Source organism: Pongo abelii, chromosome 3 (assembly GCF_028885655.2).
Source record: "Pongo abelii isolate AG06213 chromosome 3, NHGRI_mPonAbe1-v2.0_pri, whole genome shotgun sequence".
Taxonomy (NCBI): domain Eukaryota; kingdom Metazoa; phylum Chordata; class Mammalia; order Primates; family Hominidae; genus Pongo; species Pongo abelii.
In genome coordinates this window covers 15,050,897-15,069,215 of record NC_071988.2, presented here as the reverse complement: position 1 = coordinate 15,069,215, position 18,319 = coordinate 15,050,897, and the positions used below count along the sequence as shown (strand labels likewise).

Sequence of the window (18,319 nt, the reverse complement as noted above, 5' to 3'; positions counted from 1 at the left end):
TTTCTAGAAACGAGGCAGGCATGTTGGTGTTGTGCACCTGTAGTCCCAGCTACTTGGGAGACTGAGGTGGGAGGATCACCTGAGCCCAGGGAGGTTGAGGCTGCAGTGAGCCGAGATCACACCACTGCACTCCAGCCTGAGTGACCAAGTAAGACTCTGTCTCAAAAAATAAAAAAAAATAAACCGTTTACTATAGTGCTGTAAAGTGGTGGTGTTCTGTCGCTTCTTTTCCATTTATTAGGGGGCATTCTGCTGTATCGGGAGCATTCTGATACCATGTTATAGAAATGGGGAAATCTGCTTGTTTCAGTATTTCCCAAGGACTTGATGGCGATTTTGTGAGTGGCCAGAACAGAGCTCAGGGCTGTGGATTCTGTGGGAGTGCAGTGAGTAAAGCTGGAGACGTGGAGGTGTAGAAACAGTCGGAAAGGCTGGGTGCTTCTTCAGTTGCCAAGGAGGCTTGATTTAGCCTGGCATTCTCAGTGGGGGTTCACAAGCGTTCAGGCTCAGCTCTCACAAAGCATTCCTTTTCATCTCCACGCTGGCTGCAGGTTTCCAATCCCATAGCTCATCAACAGGCATAGATATAGATGCAACAGAGAAGCTGGTTTGTTTTGTGTTTAGATTGAAAGAAGGTAGCCTTTGGGCATTTCATTCCCTCCCTTTTCATTTGGGGTTTTGTTTTCAGACATTATATAGAACTTTATGTAGGAGAGATTCAAAGCAAATTAGAAGGTGTCATGTTTGTATTGGATTCTAGGAAGTTTCTTGGAGGGCTATTGAGTTCTTACAAATCCCAGTCTCATTTGGAGTGTCTGACTCTGCTCTCAGCTGCGATGAATAATTGGAAGACTGTTAAAATGCCGGGCTTGTTAAACCAGGGTCAGAAACCTGGTCCCAGTTTGCTCAGCTGGGAGAAAAACCATTCCGTGTCCAAAGACAGTCTGGGTCTTGACTACCTGACCAGGCAGCCACAGTGGCTCTGCTGTTGGGCACAAAGGGGAAGAGACTTTACAGTCTGAACTCACAAAGCACATCCTGATGAGGCCTTACGTGTCCCACTCAACCTGTGGCCAAAACCCCACATTCAGCATCTTGTAGCGTAAAATCAACTCATTCCGTGCTCAGAGAGGGCTTGGCACACAATAGGTGCCTTCTTCACCTCACAGGATGATGGATATTTAGAGTGGTTAGAGAGTTCACAGCTGATCATTTGTTGATGTTTCCCAGCACTCAAAAGGTTGTTAGTGATAATAATGGCATAACATTTATAGAAGCGGAAACGAAGGCACAGAGTGGCTAAGCCACCTGACCAAGGCCACACAGCCATTAAATACCAGGGCTGGAGTTGTCTGCTCCTAACTGCTATGGTAATTGCCTGTCTTTCCTCATCTCCCATCCTGGCATTTTTATTTAAGGAGTGCCAGTTACTTGCAGTTCCTTCAGCCTTTCATGTTGTCTCATGTCTGAATAACTTTGAACATACCGTTCCCTGTCCCTGGAGTTTTTTCCCTTCACTTAGTAGTTGGATATTTCTACTCTTCTTTTAAGACACAGCTCAAATATTATCTGCTCTAGTAAGTCTTTACTCCTCATAACTCTCCCAACCTAGCCAGCTGATGCTGAGCCTTATATGCCTGCATCTCCCCACACAGCACACCTACTTTATTTTGTTTACTGATCTGTCTTCCCAGTAGGCAGTGAGCCTATTAACAGCATGGATTGCATCTTTTCATCCTTGTATCCTTAGAATGCAGTACAGACTCTGAAATGTATTTGTGCCTATTAAGCATTTTTGGGAATATAGTCTGACCATGCCATTAAATATATGAAGGGATTTCAAAACGTTCATGGAAAATGTGTATATGGAAAAAAATATGCATGGATTTCAAAATTTTTTTGCATCAAAATAAACTTATATTAACTTCTTCTAAGATATCTGAATAGGTACTAGTTTGATTCACTAAGAAGGATAAGACATCAGTTTTAAAATAGCCTGGATTAGGCTGGGCGTGGTGGCTTACACCTATAATCTCAGCACTTTGGGAGGCCGAGGTGGGGAGATCACTTGAGCCCTGAGGTTCGAGACCACCCTGGGCAACATGACGAAATCTCATCTCTTCAGAAAATACAAAAATTAGCTGGATGTGGTGGCACATGACTGTAGTCCCAGCTACTCAGGAGGTTGAAGCGGGAGAATCACCTGAGCCCAGGAGATCGAGGCTGCAGTGAGCCATGATCGTGCCACTGCACTCCAGCACGGGCAACAGACTGAGACCCTGTCTGAAAGAAAACAAAAACCAAACAAACACCCTGTATCAGTGCAACATGACTTCTAAAACCGAAGGAAGAACAAACATCAGTTTTTGTGTGTGTGTGTGTGTGTGGTTTTTTTTTTTTTTTAGACGGAGTCTTGCTCTCTCACCCAGGCTGGAGTTCAGTGGCATGATCTCGGCTCACTGTAACCTCTGACTCCCGGGTTCAAGGGATTGTCCTGCCTCAGCCTCCCGAGTAGCTGGGATTATAGGTGCCCGCCACCGCACCCGGCTAATTTTTGTATTTTTAGTAGAGACGGGTTTAACCATGTTGGCCAGGCTGGTCTCAAACTCCTGACCTAGTGATCTGCCCACCTTGGCCTCTCAAAGTGCTGGGATTACAAGTGTGAGCCACCGCGCCCTGCCCAAACATCAAATTTATGGTGAAGCTTGGGTGGAAGAATAGTGAAATAATGGATGCTTTACACATATCGTGTGGGGACAATGCCTCAAAGAAATCACAGTTTGCAAATGGGTAACTCATTTTAAGAAGGAATGAGACAATGCTGAATCTGAAGCCTGCAGTGGCAGACCATCCACATCAATTTACAAGAAAAAATTCATCATCTTGTTCATATCCTATTGAATATAATAATAAACTATATATACATATATATATATAAATTTAAGGAGATCAGAGCCCTCTTAATTCAGTACAATTATGACTGGTAGTTGGTAAGTTTCTTATGACAAACACTACATGCTGAAGTACTGTAAAAATGGTTCTAGGTCATGTATCCTACATAAGAATATGGTGAGATCTGATTTACAGGAACCAGCATTTTTAACTTTGTTTTGTCAAGAAGTGTGTATTTCTTATTTGTGGGTGGGGGAAGAGGGAGATAGAGTACCAGATTAATAAAATTATTTTATTTTAAACATTTAATTTAATTAAAACAAATTTACGTGAGCTCAAACTATATATAAGGAAAATAATTTCCCCTTCACAACTGCTTCTAATCATACTGCCTGTCCTGGGGAAGCCATTGTTGACAGCTGAGCCTTTTTCCATGTAGAGCCAAATAGGGTTTGGCTGATTCACATTCTCACAGCAGTGTTTGTGATCTCACATGGACCTCCACACAGACCAGAAAATGTGATTCAAATAACATTCCTTTCAAAGGTCCTCCCAGTAATCCTTCCCCCAGGAACAGTGGGGACAAAGGCTGTAAATGGAATTATGCTTTCCAGGAATGTCTTAGGGAAAGAAATGCCGTCGGAATCTACAAATATATTGGCAGTGGTCCTTAACCCCCACTCTCTGGATTCGCCAGGGGTGGCAGCACAGGACCCCGGCCCATGGCCCATCGCACGGTAGGGGAGCCCCAGCCCAGCCGCCCCATCATCAGGGTGGCTGCACCGCAATGGTCAGGATATCAGGCTCCAGGAGATCTCTGGAGCGTCTCTTCACCCTTTGCAACCTGAGTACTCGCTTCCTCTAAAGGAACTGGAAATGATAATCATCCCAGTTACAGGCTGGGCTGTACCACATGCTACATCCAGGTGAAGTAAAATCACAGTCCATACATGGCTGTGAGCACATGGCTGCCAGGGAGCTAAACAGGCCCGACTGGTCCAGATGTTTTCACAGGAATAGCTTCCCGGGCAGCATGTTTTCTGAGCTCCTTACTTGCAGAGTGAGTTCGTGCCACCATTAATTCTAGTAAAAGCCAATGTGTCAGTCCTGCAGGGAGAACCCACTCCAGTCAGCTAAAGGAGAGGAATTGATGTAGGAAAAAAGCACCCTAAAGGTGTTCAACTTGCATTTTAAATAAACAAAAGAGAGACCTCCCTCTCCAGAGTACTTTGTTATATTTGTGGAGGCAGCAGGGATACATTTGATACGTCTAATAAATACGGCTTGGCTTCTAAAAGTCTGAAGCTTCAATCCTTTTATCAAAAACCAAACTGAACAGTTTAGTCATGTGGATGTGAGGATTTGAAGGGTTTAATGAAAATGCTCTGAGAAACTGAAAAGTACAGCCCTGTTGTAGCAGAAAATGGTTTTTCAATGCATATCACTCAGGTACTAAATTCAGACAGGCGCAGCTCAGCCACAGCATAAGGAAATAGGCTCAGTCAGGAAATTTGGTGAACTCCAGGACCCGAGGCCGTCGTGCTGTTTGGGTTCCCCCAGAATCACTTCTTTGGTCTCAGTTTCACCCATACCAGCCACAGGAAAATGTGAGCCCAGGAGTGGACAGATTGTGTTCACTTCATTGTAAATAATGAACACATTTAACCAAATGGGAATGCTGGAAGGTGGAGTTGATAAGTATATTTTTCAGAGAAGCCACATGTAACCCTTCAAGTGACAAACTTCTTTAGCTCTAGTATTTTCCATGGAAATCTTTTCAAAAGGCATTTATTTGAACTCAGGCCTTTGAATTGAGTGCACACCAAATATAAATCAGCTCTTTAGGGGGGATGGTTAAGGATCCGCATTCAAGATCCTTGTCCTCAGAGACTATGTGTGGCCTCTTGCCCTTGTGCTCACTGGGCCCCGATTGCTGCCCTTTGCTTGGTAGGGGGCTCAGGTTGTTGGCAGTTGTCATTAATGATGGCTCCTCTACCTGCTCTGAAACACAGCTGCTCAGAGACGTTCTGCTCCAGCACCTATGAGGTATAACCATCCAGCAGGAGCAATAGCTGGCTGGGGTAGAGTTAGGCCAGGCTATAGTAGATGATGACATAAACAAACATTAATCTACTGTTGCTGCTAAAAGTATTTTATAGATGTTGTTACCATCTACAACTAGTTTAACGAAACTAATTGTGACAAAACTAATTGTGATGAAACTAATTGCAACCTTTAAATGGAAGGCAGTACCAGCCGGACACTGTAAGTACCTGCCGGGCGTGGTGGCTCATACCTGTAATCCCAGCACTTTGGGAGGCCGAGGCAGGCAGATCACTTGAAGTCAGGAGTTCTAGACTAGCCTGGCTAACATGGTGAAATCCCATCCCTACTGAAAATACAAAAATTAGCCAGATGTGGTGGCATGCACCTGTAATCCCAGTTACTTGGGAGGCTGAGGCAGGAGAATCACTTGAATCCAGGAGGCAGAGGTTGCAGTGAGCTGCGATTGCACCACTGTACTCCAGCCTGGGCGACAGAGACTCTCTCTCTCAAAAAAAGAAAGGCAGTACCCTTGATAAAGTGTGTGGGCCTCATCCAATCAGTTGAAAGGCCTTAAGAGGAAAAACAGGTTTCCTGAGGAAGAAGAAATCCTGCCTCAAGACTGTAGTGTCCGCTCCTACCTGAGTTTACAGCCTGCCAGCCTGTTCTGCAGATCTCAGACTTGCTAGTTCCCACAATTCCTTAGAATAAGTCTCTGAATATCTATATTGCTGTCTCTTATCGGCTCTGTCTCTCTAGGGAACCATGACAGACACAGGCAGTTATTCCCAGTGTTTGGGAATGAGGGTGGGAAGGAGTGCGTGGTTGGAGGAAGGCCTAGCCCTCTGCCTATTCTAGTCACTGAAGAATCAAATGAGCAAGGTCACCTGTATCTTGAGGCAGAGTCTGTGATGACTGAGTGCTGTTTCTGAAGTACCCACTCTGTGTAGACAGTGTGACTCCGTGAGTCAATGGGGTCATTCTCGTCTCCCTCGAGCTTGTGATTTGGAGCTGAAGTGACTGGCTTTGCACCAGATGAGAGGCAAACGCATGTGTATTTGTATGTCTTAAATAAGTTAAAATAAAATATCTAAGGGTTGTTTTCCTTCTTTTTCTTTTCCAATCAACATAACAGAAGTGATTATATCTCCTACGTTGATTCAATGTAGATTTAAACATTTTCAGGCAATGAATTGGCTCCTTAAACATTGTTTTCCTTGATGAAAGGTAAATTGAGTCAAGCTATGCAAATAACTAGACATTTCTGAATTTGTTTAAAGTCATAAGGTATTTTCCTACCAAAAGGAGACAAATTTTTCATTTTAGAAAATGGAATCAGGAAGTTCTAAAGCATAAAAACAAAACCCAGGAGGCCTAGCCCAATGAGGGAAGACAAGACTCAGAGGCAGTGTTACCTCTGTTTGTAATTTAAGATCCCTTCCATATGGGAGCCCTGGATAAAGTGCTGGTGGCCACATATAAACCATGTAAATGTTTATATTTTCACCAACCGGCTCTGCCTCTTGAGTTAAATCTGCGTTCCCCTCCAGAAAGGGCAGCCTGGACCCAGAAGCTGGTGCTCCCAGCTCATTTTACCAGCCATTTGTACTCATAACTCTTGGAGATTCTACCGAGATCTTAAGCCAACTTAGCCTTGACCCCTATCTGATGCACTATTCCCAGGATAACACTGTTACCTGAGAACATTTTCCTTAAGTATTTTGGCAGTAGAGACTTGTTTGAATTGGTGGCTTAAACTGGTTATGAACATGTGTTTTGTAGATCAGGACAATTCAGTTGGTAGGCTTATTGGATGTGTCTCAGGCCTGGGATGACTCTCCAAGCTTTGTAGACCATGAATGAGAAGCAGGTGGGAAGAGTGATTCATCTGAGCTATACTCCACTGTATTTGGTCATGATTTTTGTGAGTGCAAGTACCTTTTCATGCATTCTGTTTTATGAATACAGGAATTCATATATTTCAGTGAAGATGTCTTAAAAATCTCAGTGTATGTGGGTGCTGGTCTATAAGCTTCAGTAAGTCTCTGCATGTGTCATGTGTATGTTTACTTTCTGCTGAAAAAAAGTTTTGTTTTGTTTTTTCTCATTCTTTGTTTAGTCAAAGCTGACAGGATAGGCTACTGTTAGAGGAGGCACGTAGCTAGAAAATGTTGGGGGTCTTAATTCGGTAAGGTGTGTTTCATTAGGGTAAGTAACACCCTTTGCTAAGAGAAACAAGCCCAAATCTCAGTACAAAATGTTTGTGGTTCACTGCTCAGTTCAACATAGAGGCTGTCGTGAGTTGGGTGGTGTGGTCTGGGGACTCCGGCTCGCTCTACCTAATGGTTCTGCCAGCCGCTTGGGCTTCGGAATTCTCCACTGGATCCTCTGTATTTGGCTGAGAGAGTAAAGAGGGCAAACATGCAGGGTCTTTTGGGAGGTTTCAGAGGCCAGGCCTGGAAGTGGTGTTTGTGTATGTCCATCTGTGTTCTGCTGGCCAGAACTCAAGTCCCCTGGTCCCTCTTAGCTGCAAAAGAGCTGGGGAATAGAGTCAGGCTGTGCGTCAAGGAGGAAGAGGCGATACACAGATGGCATGGGGTACTTTCATTCTGTGCCTCTTGCTGAGGGCCAGCAGGGAAGAGTGGAGTGTTGAAGGCCGTGGGATCCCAGAGTAGAGGTGGGAGAGGCTAACATGTCTCTTAGCATCTGTAGTGCTCCGTATATTATTATATACCAGGCTCTGCGCTGGACACTTTTCTTGGGGCAAGATGCCTCTCGATCTTCCACAGCCTGTGTAATGCCAGCACAGCCAGAGACTTACCACTTTCTGAACTGTGTAGATTTGTGTTTTTCCTGGGCTTGTCAGTTCTACTTGGTTTGCCTGCTTCCCCCTGTCCCCTCAGGAATTTTGTCTAGATGGGGGCAAGTTGTGAAATTTATTTGGAAGTGCCTGCAGAAAGTCTTATGTGCCTGGAAAGAAACAATTATAGTTGCATTTTAATTAGTATTTAATTTACAAAAATTATGCATGTACAAACCTAGTTTCTGCAAGTCTCTAAATTGAACTTGAGTATTATTTTATTCTGTGTCTTTTTGGAAAATATGAATAATCTCTTTCACTTGAACAGTGTTGTTTTAATGTATGGGTTAACATGTTAAATCCTTCTTAGCACAGAGCCACGTGCGAGACCCCCTGAACTATGTGTGTTTAAGATGGGGCCACCAAAGGCAAAAGAGGGACCGTGTGGTCTCTCTGCAGAGAGGCACTTAACACTATTTATGCTCTTAATTAATCACATTTCTAAGTAAACACAAGTGCCCAAGCAAGCTGACTTACAGATACTATCAGCAAAATTTTTCCAAGAGCACTTAAGCTTGGCACAAGTCTGATAAATCTACTGCAAACAACAGGGGATTTTAAGTTCTCTGTTCATTTTACAAGAGAACATTACGGGGATGGAATTTCACTAGGCCCAGCTTGGGCCAGAATCTACATATGTATTCAGAGAAGCCAGTTTGGGAACAGAAATATCTTAGTCAAAGATGAGTTTTGACTCACATAAAGAAGACGGATCTGTTCTAATATATGGGTCCTGCACAAGGCACGTTTCTTATTTTAGCTTACTTCCGTGGCTCAGACATCACAAAACTCATAAATTGCACACATACACACGCAGCCTGTTGGAGAAGCTCCTGCTGCATGTCCTGTTGAAGTGTAGTGAGAAGGTGCAAGAGAATCCCACGAAGCTAAGACATCCTGCCAGCGCTGTCCCCTGACCTGGGGGGTGTGTGAGAGGGAGACAGACAGAGAGGCCCTGAGTTCCAGAACTCGTTTCTGCAGACTTGGCTGCTGGCCACAGAAGGTCCATCCTGAAGCTCACAGGGCTGCTCACTCCCAGGCCACACACCCTGGAGAGGCTGGCAGTCAGAGCTATGGACAGAGCAATGTATGGAGAGGCGCAGAACCACATCCCAGACAGCGTCATGGGGCAACCCGTGTGCCCTCAAGAGCAGGCTCCCCTTGTTTTCTGTTCTTTCGGGCTACAGTACGCATCCCTGCCACCTTCTCAGCACGTGCAGTCCAGAAAAATATCCATTCGGAGTGGGGCTCCCGTGATGCTGCCAGGGCTGGTCTCATGTGGGGCTTCAATTCTCAGTCTCTTGCCTTGCACTTGGAGGACTGTGGCAGTGACTCCAGACCAACGTCCTTTCCAGCAGGGGCCTGGTGAAGGGCGGTGTTAGTGAGCATTTCTCCCCCGAAAAAGCCAAGGCTTAGCTGGGTGTGGTGTGCATGCCTGTGGTCCCAGCTACTCTGGAGGCTGAGGCCAGGAGTTTGAGGCTGCAGTGAGCTATGATGGCACCACTGCACTCCAGCCTGGGTGACAGAATGAGATCCCATCTCTATGAAACAAACAAAACAAACAAAAAACAAGAAAAGCCAAGACTTGAGTCTGTTGAGTCCATCTCTCGCTGGCTGATGCTGGATTATCTGTTGACTCCTTAAACCAAGTTATAGGGGTTGGGTGGGTATGTTACTTGGCTCAGACCAGAAGGTCTCACTCACACACTGTGGGTCTCAGATCCGCTTTAACTCTTAAAAATTATTCAGGGCCCCAGAGAGATTTTGTTTATCAATATTTATCATATTTGAAGATAAAATGGAGAACACCTTAACATATATTTGTCAATTCATTTTAAAAGAACGATAATAAACCCTTTCCATAAATAACTTAATTTTGTTAAAAATAACTAGTTTCCAAAAGCAAAAATCATGAGAAGAGTGGCATTGGTTTTTGCATTTTTGCAAATCTCTTGAACATCTGGCTTAGTGCAAGTCAGCTGGATTTTCATATCTGTATCTGGGTTGGTCCTTTTGAGGTACTGGGTGTTAGCTCGGTTGATGTATAGGGTGAACGTCTGCTCTCACTGAGATAGGTAGTTGTAAAAGAGAGCAGTACTTTAGTAGTCTCTTCAGATAATTGTGGATATTTTTCTTTAATACTACACTAAAACTGTACAAGTGCTAGTTTTTAAAGGTTATTTGCAATGTGGAATCTGGAGCCATATGAATTAGTTTTTAATATTTTGATCTATTAACAGCCACTGGTCTGTCTTCCACTGTATTTATTTATTAAAAAAATTTAAATTTGTGTAAATCTATGGGGTACAAGTGTAATTTTGTGACATGGATAGAGCACATAGTCGTGAAGTCAGGGCTTTTAGAGTATCCATCACCTGAATAACGTACACCGTATCCATTAAGTAATTTTTCATCATCTACCCTGCTCCCACCTCCTTGTCTTCCACTTTGAATGGATCTTTTTCCATGCAGGTTTTTGTGACATGACGCATGAATCTTTTGGAAAATATTCGTTCACTGAGTTTTGCACATCTCCCAAATGTGGACATATTTCATTTTATAGTATCAAAAATTCTTTAATATCCTTTCTGATCACGTTAGAAAGGCATAAGTACTGGAATGCTGTCAAGCTCATGGTGGTGGATACGCATTTTGCAAAATTCTAATTTTTGCTTGAAAGCTCTAATTTTATCATTGGCAACAAATCCTGTCAGTGGCTTCATAAACTTACAAGCTCCACTTCTTTCATTTCAGAGAAAATGCTGGCCAGGCATGGTGGCTCACGCCTGTAACCCCAGTGCTTTGGGAGGCCAAGGTGAGAGGATCGTTTGAAGCCAGGGGTTTAAGACTAGCCTGGGCAACATAGTGAGACACCATCTCTACAAAAAAGCAAATTAAAAAGTTATCTGTGCATGGTGGCATGCACTTGTAGTCCTAGCTATGCAGGAGGCTGAGGGGAGAGGGGAGGATAACTTGAGCCCAGGAGTTTGAGACTGCAGTGAACCACGATTAAGGGCTGAGATTGGGTATATCTAAGTCTGAATAGTCACAATTTGTCTCTCAGCCTTTCTTATTTAGATTTATTTATTTATTTATTTATTTATTTGAGGCAGGGTCTCGATCTGTCACCCGAGCTGGAGTGCAGTGGCATAACTGTGGCTTAGTTGAACTCCTGGGCTCAAATGATCTCCTACTTCAGCCTCCCACTACAGGTGCATGCCCCCACACTTGACTAATGTGGGGTCTCACTATGTTACCCAGTTGCCCAGGCTGGTCTCAAACTCCTGGGCTCAAGCAATCCTCTGTCCTTGGCCTCCCACAGTGCTAGGATGACAGGTGTGAGCCACCGTGCCTGGCCATCAACTTTTCTTCCAAGTAAAGATGGTGTTCCATGAAAACTGTGGCTAGTTGAGCTCACAACTTAAAACACTTGCACAAATGCTTTTTGCACATTATACTTTGATGTATATGAAAGAGCTTTATGCGTAGTTACCATTTTTTTACACAGGATAATAAAAAGAGCTGTACTCGCAGGTTGAAATTTAATAAAAATAATTTTTAATGCTTTATCAAGAGCCTTCTTAAGTGTAACTGACTATTGAACATGAATGCCTGATGGCCAAGAATATAATGAGTATCAGCTGCAATCTTGATTTGTGCCAAATCACCTGCATTCTTATCTACCACTGCCTTTGCACCCCAGTGCAAATGTCAACACAACAAAGAAGCAATTAACATCTTGTGTTTTGACCTCATGGAGACCCTGAACATATCTTGCGGATTCCCACAGCCCACGCTTGGAGACCTGCTGGTTTAGACCCGTGAGGATCTACCTTTGTGGTGCTGGGCTCACGGCTTCCCCGGTCCACGTGGCCTGAGAGGATGGAAGGAGCAGTTCCCCAAAAGAAATCCAAAGTTTTTCATTTTGTTTTTGTTTGCTTTGTTTTGTAAGGGAAAAAAAAAGTGAATGGATATTGAATGGCCAAAATAACAATCTTCCACGCTGCACTTACCGTGGATACTGTTCTGTAATCTGCATTCTGTAAATTCCTTCATATAATAATAGCAGGTATATACCATGTGCCCACTGTGTGCCAGGCCTGGTGCTGTTTTATTTATAAATGTTTACTCACTTCACCCTAAGTGGTCCTTTGAGACTAGGGACATCTTATTTTGCAGATGAGGATGTTTGTAGCAGTTGTTCACCTAAGATTAGACATCCAGTTAAGTGGTGGAGCTTGGATTCCCTTCTAACTCGTTACTAGATCAAGATCCCAAATTGCGACATATTATGCTGTGCAGCTAAATATATTTTAATAAATAGATGATTTCTCAGTTTTTAAATCAACAGTAGACTCTTTCATTCAATGAAATTTTAAACAGAAGCCTGACCTGTAAAACAGACCAAAGCAATGCTGACTGGTTGAAGGGGGAGATAGCCTGTGTTGTCTGAAGGGGATTAGACAGCCTCAGTGTCCCTCTGGTCCTTGTGCAGCCCCCGAGGTGCTGTGAAGAAACTATTGGGGTTCCCTGGGTACATATCAGTTTGAAAATCTCTGTTCCTGCAGCATAATCTTTAAACATCAGCCCATATCTCTGAGTTGTAGAGGAGAAAAGTTGTTTTGCAGAAAGCCTTGTGGGAAAGTGGCTTGCTTTGTTTTCCTGTATGTTAATCTGAACTTTTTGGCATCAAAAAAGGAGTTGATGTAGGGTTTCGTTTGCCCCCCCATTAGTACATTTCAGGTGTGATGGATATAGCGATAGCACTGCAGAAGCTCCTTCCTGGGGTGAGAGACAGTGTACAGGGTGGTGGGAAGGCACCCGCACAGGAGAAGGAAGACCTGGGCCTTCGTCTGGCCTCCTCACGAATCACTATGTCACCCTTTCTGTCCATGCCTCAGTTGTCTCATATCATTCTTAGATGGCAGCTCAGGGTTAAGAGGTGGCTCTTAACTTTTTTTGGTCCCAGGCCTATGTGAGAATTTGAAAATACTCTAAATGAATATTTATGGAAAAGTTAAAGTTCGCATTGCATAGGTTTTTGTGCACTGCTTGGAGACAGGAAGAGAAGGATTTCCCATGTTAAGGACTCGAGTTGGGTTAATTTTTTTTTTTTTTTTTTGACGGAGTCTGGAGTGCAGTGGCGCGATTTTGGCTCACTGCAACCTCCACTTCCCAGGTTCAAGTGATCCTCCCGCCTCAGCCTCCCAAGTAGCTGGGATTACAGGCATGCGCTACCACACCTGGCTAATTTTTGTATTTTTAGTAGAGACGGAGTTTCACCATGTTGACCAGGCTGGTCTCGAACTCCTGGCCTCAGGTGATCCGCCTGCCTCTGTGTCCCAAAGTGCTGGGATTACAGGCGTGAATCGCGGCGCCCTGCCGAGCTGGGTTAATTTTAAGATTCCTTTCATCCATTTCTTTGTAAAATATTAATATCAGGCAAATGTGGAATTATTGAAAAATAAATTTCATTTGTGTTTCCAGATAATTAAGAATTAGCAATTTCAGCATCATTTTTATAAATGATTATTAATAAGCTGTATGTGGTTTGCTGGTAAATATTAAGGTGTACTATGATAAATTACTAACTTAAAAGTGACAACTCTCTAATTCTGTCACTGATAAAATAGTAAATCAGAAGTATTTGTCTTCTATTCTTGGCTTCTGGCTAGAGGTCATTAATTATTTACCTACATTAAGAAATAGGAGTAAAATTATAAGAATAATAGAAATTTAGGTATAATAATTTGTAAGCATATAAAGATCTTTTTCTAAATGTGCATTTTATATTTTTACTGAAAAAATAATTTTGCTATTTTGTGGCTTTTTTTCCAGATACTTTGAGAAAAGTCATACAGAAGGCACGTGAGTCCAAAATTGATTATGAGAAGGTAAATTTTTCATTGGTGTATTTATTATTAAAAATATGAAGTATGAGAAAAATTTTGGCTGACTTGAAAGTAAATCTTTATAAACAACCAGTTATTTAATCTGCAATTTTAGTAACCTTTTTTGACTAAGAACTTTCATGGAATATTGAACCACCTTATAAATCCCATTTGAACCACAGCGGAAATTTCAAAAGTAGCATTTGAAGAAAACCTTTCAAGTTGTATGTTATGTAAAAATTAAAAACTAAGGCCGGGTGCGGTGGCTCACGCCTGTAATCCCAGCACTTTGGTAGACCGAGGTGGGCAGATCACGAGGTCAGGAGCTCGAGACCAGCCTGGCCAATATGGTGAAACTCTGTCTCTACTAAAAATACAAAAATTAGCCGGGCGTAGTGGCACTCACCTGTAGTCCCAGGTACTCGGGAGGCTGAGGCAGGAGAATTGCTTGAACCCAGGAGGCAGAGGTTGCAGTGAGCCAAGATGGTGCCATCGTACTCCAGCCTGGGTGACAGAGTGAGACTCCGTCTCAAAATAAATAAATAAATAAATTAATTAATTAATTAATTAAATAAAAACTAAAATTTCTTCAAAAAGAAATATTACGCTCCCTTTCTTTTAGCTGAGGGATAACTCCCTCATTAAGTAGAATTGTTTGAAAATTCCTAGAGATGGTGACTGTGTACTCTGTTATAAAACATCGTTTGTTAAAAAGTAGCTTTGCATTTGTATAAGGTTTATGAAGCTCCTGCTGTGTGAGTGCACGGCTAGAATTGAAGGAAGGTGGAGATAAGGATGATAGCCTTTGGTCTCAAGAGGCTAGAAGACAGATAGCAGGGACCTTATCTAGTTAATGTAACAAGGATCATACAAGGGCAGAGCTGGTGGGATGGGTGGGCGCTCTGCTCACATTCCAGGCTTCAGAACCACGTGAGCAAAGAGGTCAAGGTATGAAAGAAGCAGGCCCCTGGCCAGAGGGAGAGAAAAAAAGGTAAGTTGGGGCCTGATCCTGGGAGGGCCTTGAACGCCTCCCTCGAGTGAGTCCATAGTATTTTCAGAAAGTATCAAGGCTCCTTGCATTTTTCTGCTTATTACCCAAGGTGCTGCCAATGCACTCCTCTGCGACTGCCTACCTAAACAGAAGAATGGTCTTTTGATTTTGGTGTGTTATGAGTGTAGGTTGCCCATGAAGCAAACAGACAAAAGTGTGTAGCGCTGAATGTAAGATAATAAAAATTAGTTAAATATGTTTGCCAGGTTCTCAGTCCTTCTCGGTAAGTAAAGCACTTTGTTCCTTCCTTTCCTGGTTTGAAGGTGGTTATCAGGCTACCAGTAAGCAGATGTGTATAAGTGGACGTTTTTTACTGGCCTGCACAACAAATCTGAATGCTAGTGTTTCCGGCACGGGAGAGGGCAGTTCCCTTTTGCCCAGTGAATCGTTACCTCAGATACGGTAGTTACAAATGGCCTCATCATATTCTTAATTTGCAAGAAAATTATACTCAAGAGAAAAGTAAATGCAGAAGCTGAAGAGGAAAGCCTTATCTAGAGGCCGTTTACATTCAGCAAGGGAAGACTGTGTGGAAGATGAACTGAGCTGTTCCCAGGGCTCACAGCCTTCCCCAGCACCGTGGAAAGCATTTCATTCCTCAGTGCCACAGGCTTCATTTGTATCTCCCAAACGAGGTTGCCACATTGGCCTGCATCTCTAGGGGGAAGAAAATGACTGTTGCTTTTATATTTATATTCAAAATTAGCATAACATGCTTAGCCAGCCCGAATGCCAACCAAGGAACGGGAGTAGGGGCACTGCTTCAGTGGGATCCGGGACTTGGAGAACGAGGTCCTGAGACCCTTAGGTGCCTTGAGGAACCTGCGAGTCTGAGCTGGAGCTGGGCTGCCACTGTCCCTGGCAGGGTCTTTGTGCTTGACTTGGTATTAGATTTGGCGCTCCCATAACCTTGGTTTATACCCTAGCTCCTGTTCTCTTTCCTTGCCTTTGCAAATGAATAAAAACTCTGGGTGGGGGTGCAGTGGAGAGAAGATGCAGAACTAAGCCCACATGAATGAGCTGAATCTTACTCTAGATGTGGAACTGGACCATGCTTTCTACCATTATCCAAAGAAAGAGGTTAATTAAACAAAAGCACCAAAGGAGCCAGGCCACATCTAGAGGAGGGCTTTCTGACTAGGTTTAGTCTGATAAGGGCTGGGTGTGTTGGGTTGGTTCCCCCTGAAGCAGACCCTACACCAATGACTCCAGGGCAAGTCGTTTGTCTGGGAGGCTCAGGGAACACAGATTCCTGGTCTTACTCATATCTTCTGACTCATGTGCTCTAGCAGAGAAGCCCGGGAGTCAACGTTTTTCTTTAACACACACTGTGAGGTGCTTCTTTATGTCTGGTGAGCTTGGGAGCTTGTGCCCTGGTTGGTAACAAGCCTGCGTGCCCCTTCCCCAAGAAAGAGAGACTGGGATCATTTAAAATGCCCTGTGTGACCCCAGAGGCAGGTATATCTGAACTGCCCCGCAGTCCCAGTATTTTGGATGCCTCATTTAAAAGTGATTCCCATCACAAACGGTGTTCCCTCAGATCTGTGAAGATCTGCCAGCTGAGGCAATAGTTTCTAAACTTTTAGATTTCCCGGACCAGAATATTTCAAAAAAGTGATCTAGAAAATGACATAGAGCCAGCTAATTTTATTTTGCCATGAAAGGACATTTAAAATCAAACATTGAGATGTTTGGAATAAAAATGGTGGGAATCCGTTGATCGCTTTAAGCATGGGAATAACACCATCAGATTTTTATTTTAGAAAAGGGCACTTGGGAAGATGCTGCCATTGGTTCTGGAGTTCTCAGATCTGATTCTCTATTTTATGAAGATCACATGGTTAGTGCGTTAAGCGTTTGTAACTTCCTCTCTAATTCTCCTTTGTGTAACCGATTAGCATACGGATTAAGAACCTTTTGGGAAATCCAAATGTAAATGTAGATGTAAATTTCAGAACTCGAAGCAACTGAAAACACTGTTTCTTGAATTCACACTCAAGTTTTATATTCCTTTCTCGTGTTTATCCTTCTATCACCCGATTTTCTCCTTGTGCGATATGAATGTTCTTGGTTATGGTTGATCACTCATAACTTTTTCTGTCTGTTTTCTTGATGCATGCTGCCTCTGCCAAAATTCCTCACCTGCATTGACTTCTACAGCCAGAAACTGTAATCTTAGGTCTAAAGGTAAAGTCCTTGTCTGCTGTTTCAAGTTGCTCTTTGAAAACCTTTCTGTTCTTCACTGTCATCCTCACTGTGAAGATTTTTAAATGATCCGTTTCATTTCTGTTTTTACCATCACTTTTAACCTTCTCTTTTAAGAAAGATATCTCTGTAATATTTAGATGTTGATCTTCAACACAATCAACAAAGCACTGGAAGATCTTGGTGTATCAAAAAACAGTTTAAGTAGTGACAGGCCTTCGTCTAGTCAGCCTAGAAGTGAACTCTTGAAATGCCCTGTCTTGTTCCTGATACTGCCTGATATTTAGTCAGTAACATTAGAAAGGCTGTGTTATCAAATGTACAATTTGTATTTAAAGCTAAAATTAGTGCATTTAAAACATTTCAATATATCTTCTCTCCTGGGTTTTGGTTCAGTGTCTCCTGGAATTCAGATAGAATTTACATTTCTTTAAAATAGTTAACAATTTAGAATATTTGCTGAGAAATGATGGAAAAATACTTAAGTAAGAGTTTGGAATGTCTGGGCTGGTTTCTTAACTGACAAGTGATATTGGTCCTCAAGGAAGGGTTAAGTCCCCTAATAATGCATCTTCGTGGACAGGGGATGGGGGTTAGCTTAAGCATGAGCACATACTTGATGAACGCAGCAAGATTCAGCCACTTTTTTTTTTTTTAGCAATTTAATCTTAATATGGAAGTAGATAATATTTAAGTGCCAGATGCACCAGATTTACTAGTCTTGAGCATTTGCTCATAGAGTTAACTACCATTTATTGAATATCTACTGTGTGCTGGGCACTTGGCTAGTTGTTTTCACATTCAGTCATTTAGTTATTTGTCCCTCACAATATGTTTATGAAGTTAATGCTAATGTGACACCATCCACTTTAGGGACCCGGAAGCCCCCTGCTGGGATGTAAAGCAGGTCTCTCCTCCAAGACATCACATTTGCTCCCAGGAACAAGACTTGTGTTTTATTTTCCTTTGCTCAGCTTGGCTTCAGAATTCGCAGCTGTCTAGATTGTCCATTTAGTTGCAAACTGCCAACTTGCAATTTTCTGCCATTCTTTAGAAATATAAGCAGCTACATGCATGAATTGGAATGACATCAAGTTTCATCATCTAGTTGCATTAATTTTCGTTTATCCCGGAATAAAGTCAGCAGTGATTATGAAAATATGTTTAGGTCACATGATTGTATCTAGAAATTGTGCTGTTCCTAGGAACTCAGGAACTGTCTGAGACACGGACTGCCAAGGTCGGTCCTTCACTGTGGATCTGGCTCCTGGGCATGGCATGAGAGGCACCTTTATTAAGTGTCTACTCAGTGCTTGGTCCTTTGTCACATTATTTCTAATCATGCATTATCGCTAATTTTCACAATGACTTGACAAG

At 42.8% G+C, this 18,319-nt stretch overlaps 1 protein-coding gene across 33 annotated transcripts in view; it reads left to right on the top strand.

Moving 5' to 3' along the window:
• Nucleotides 1-18,319, top strand: part of PROM1 (prominin 1) — a 111,337-nt gene that overhangs the window by 29,450 nt on the left and 63,568 nt on the right. For 17 of the 33 annotated variants that reach the window (XM_002814617.6, XM_024246190.3, XM_003776430.5 and 14 more), the window contains one exon: nucleotides 13,634-13,689. In XM_002814617.6, coding sequence (XP_002814663.3) covers nucleotides 13,634-13,689 — 56 coding nt within the window. Of the gene's footprint in view, nucleotides 1-13,633; nucleotides 13,690-16,897; nucleotides 16,925-18,319 lie in introns of all 33 variants that reach the window. The other 16 variants (XM_054553727.2, XM_054553745.2, XM_054553732.2 and 13 more) reach the window with 1 other exon arrangement.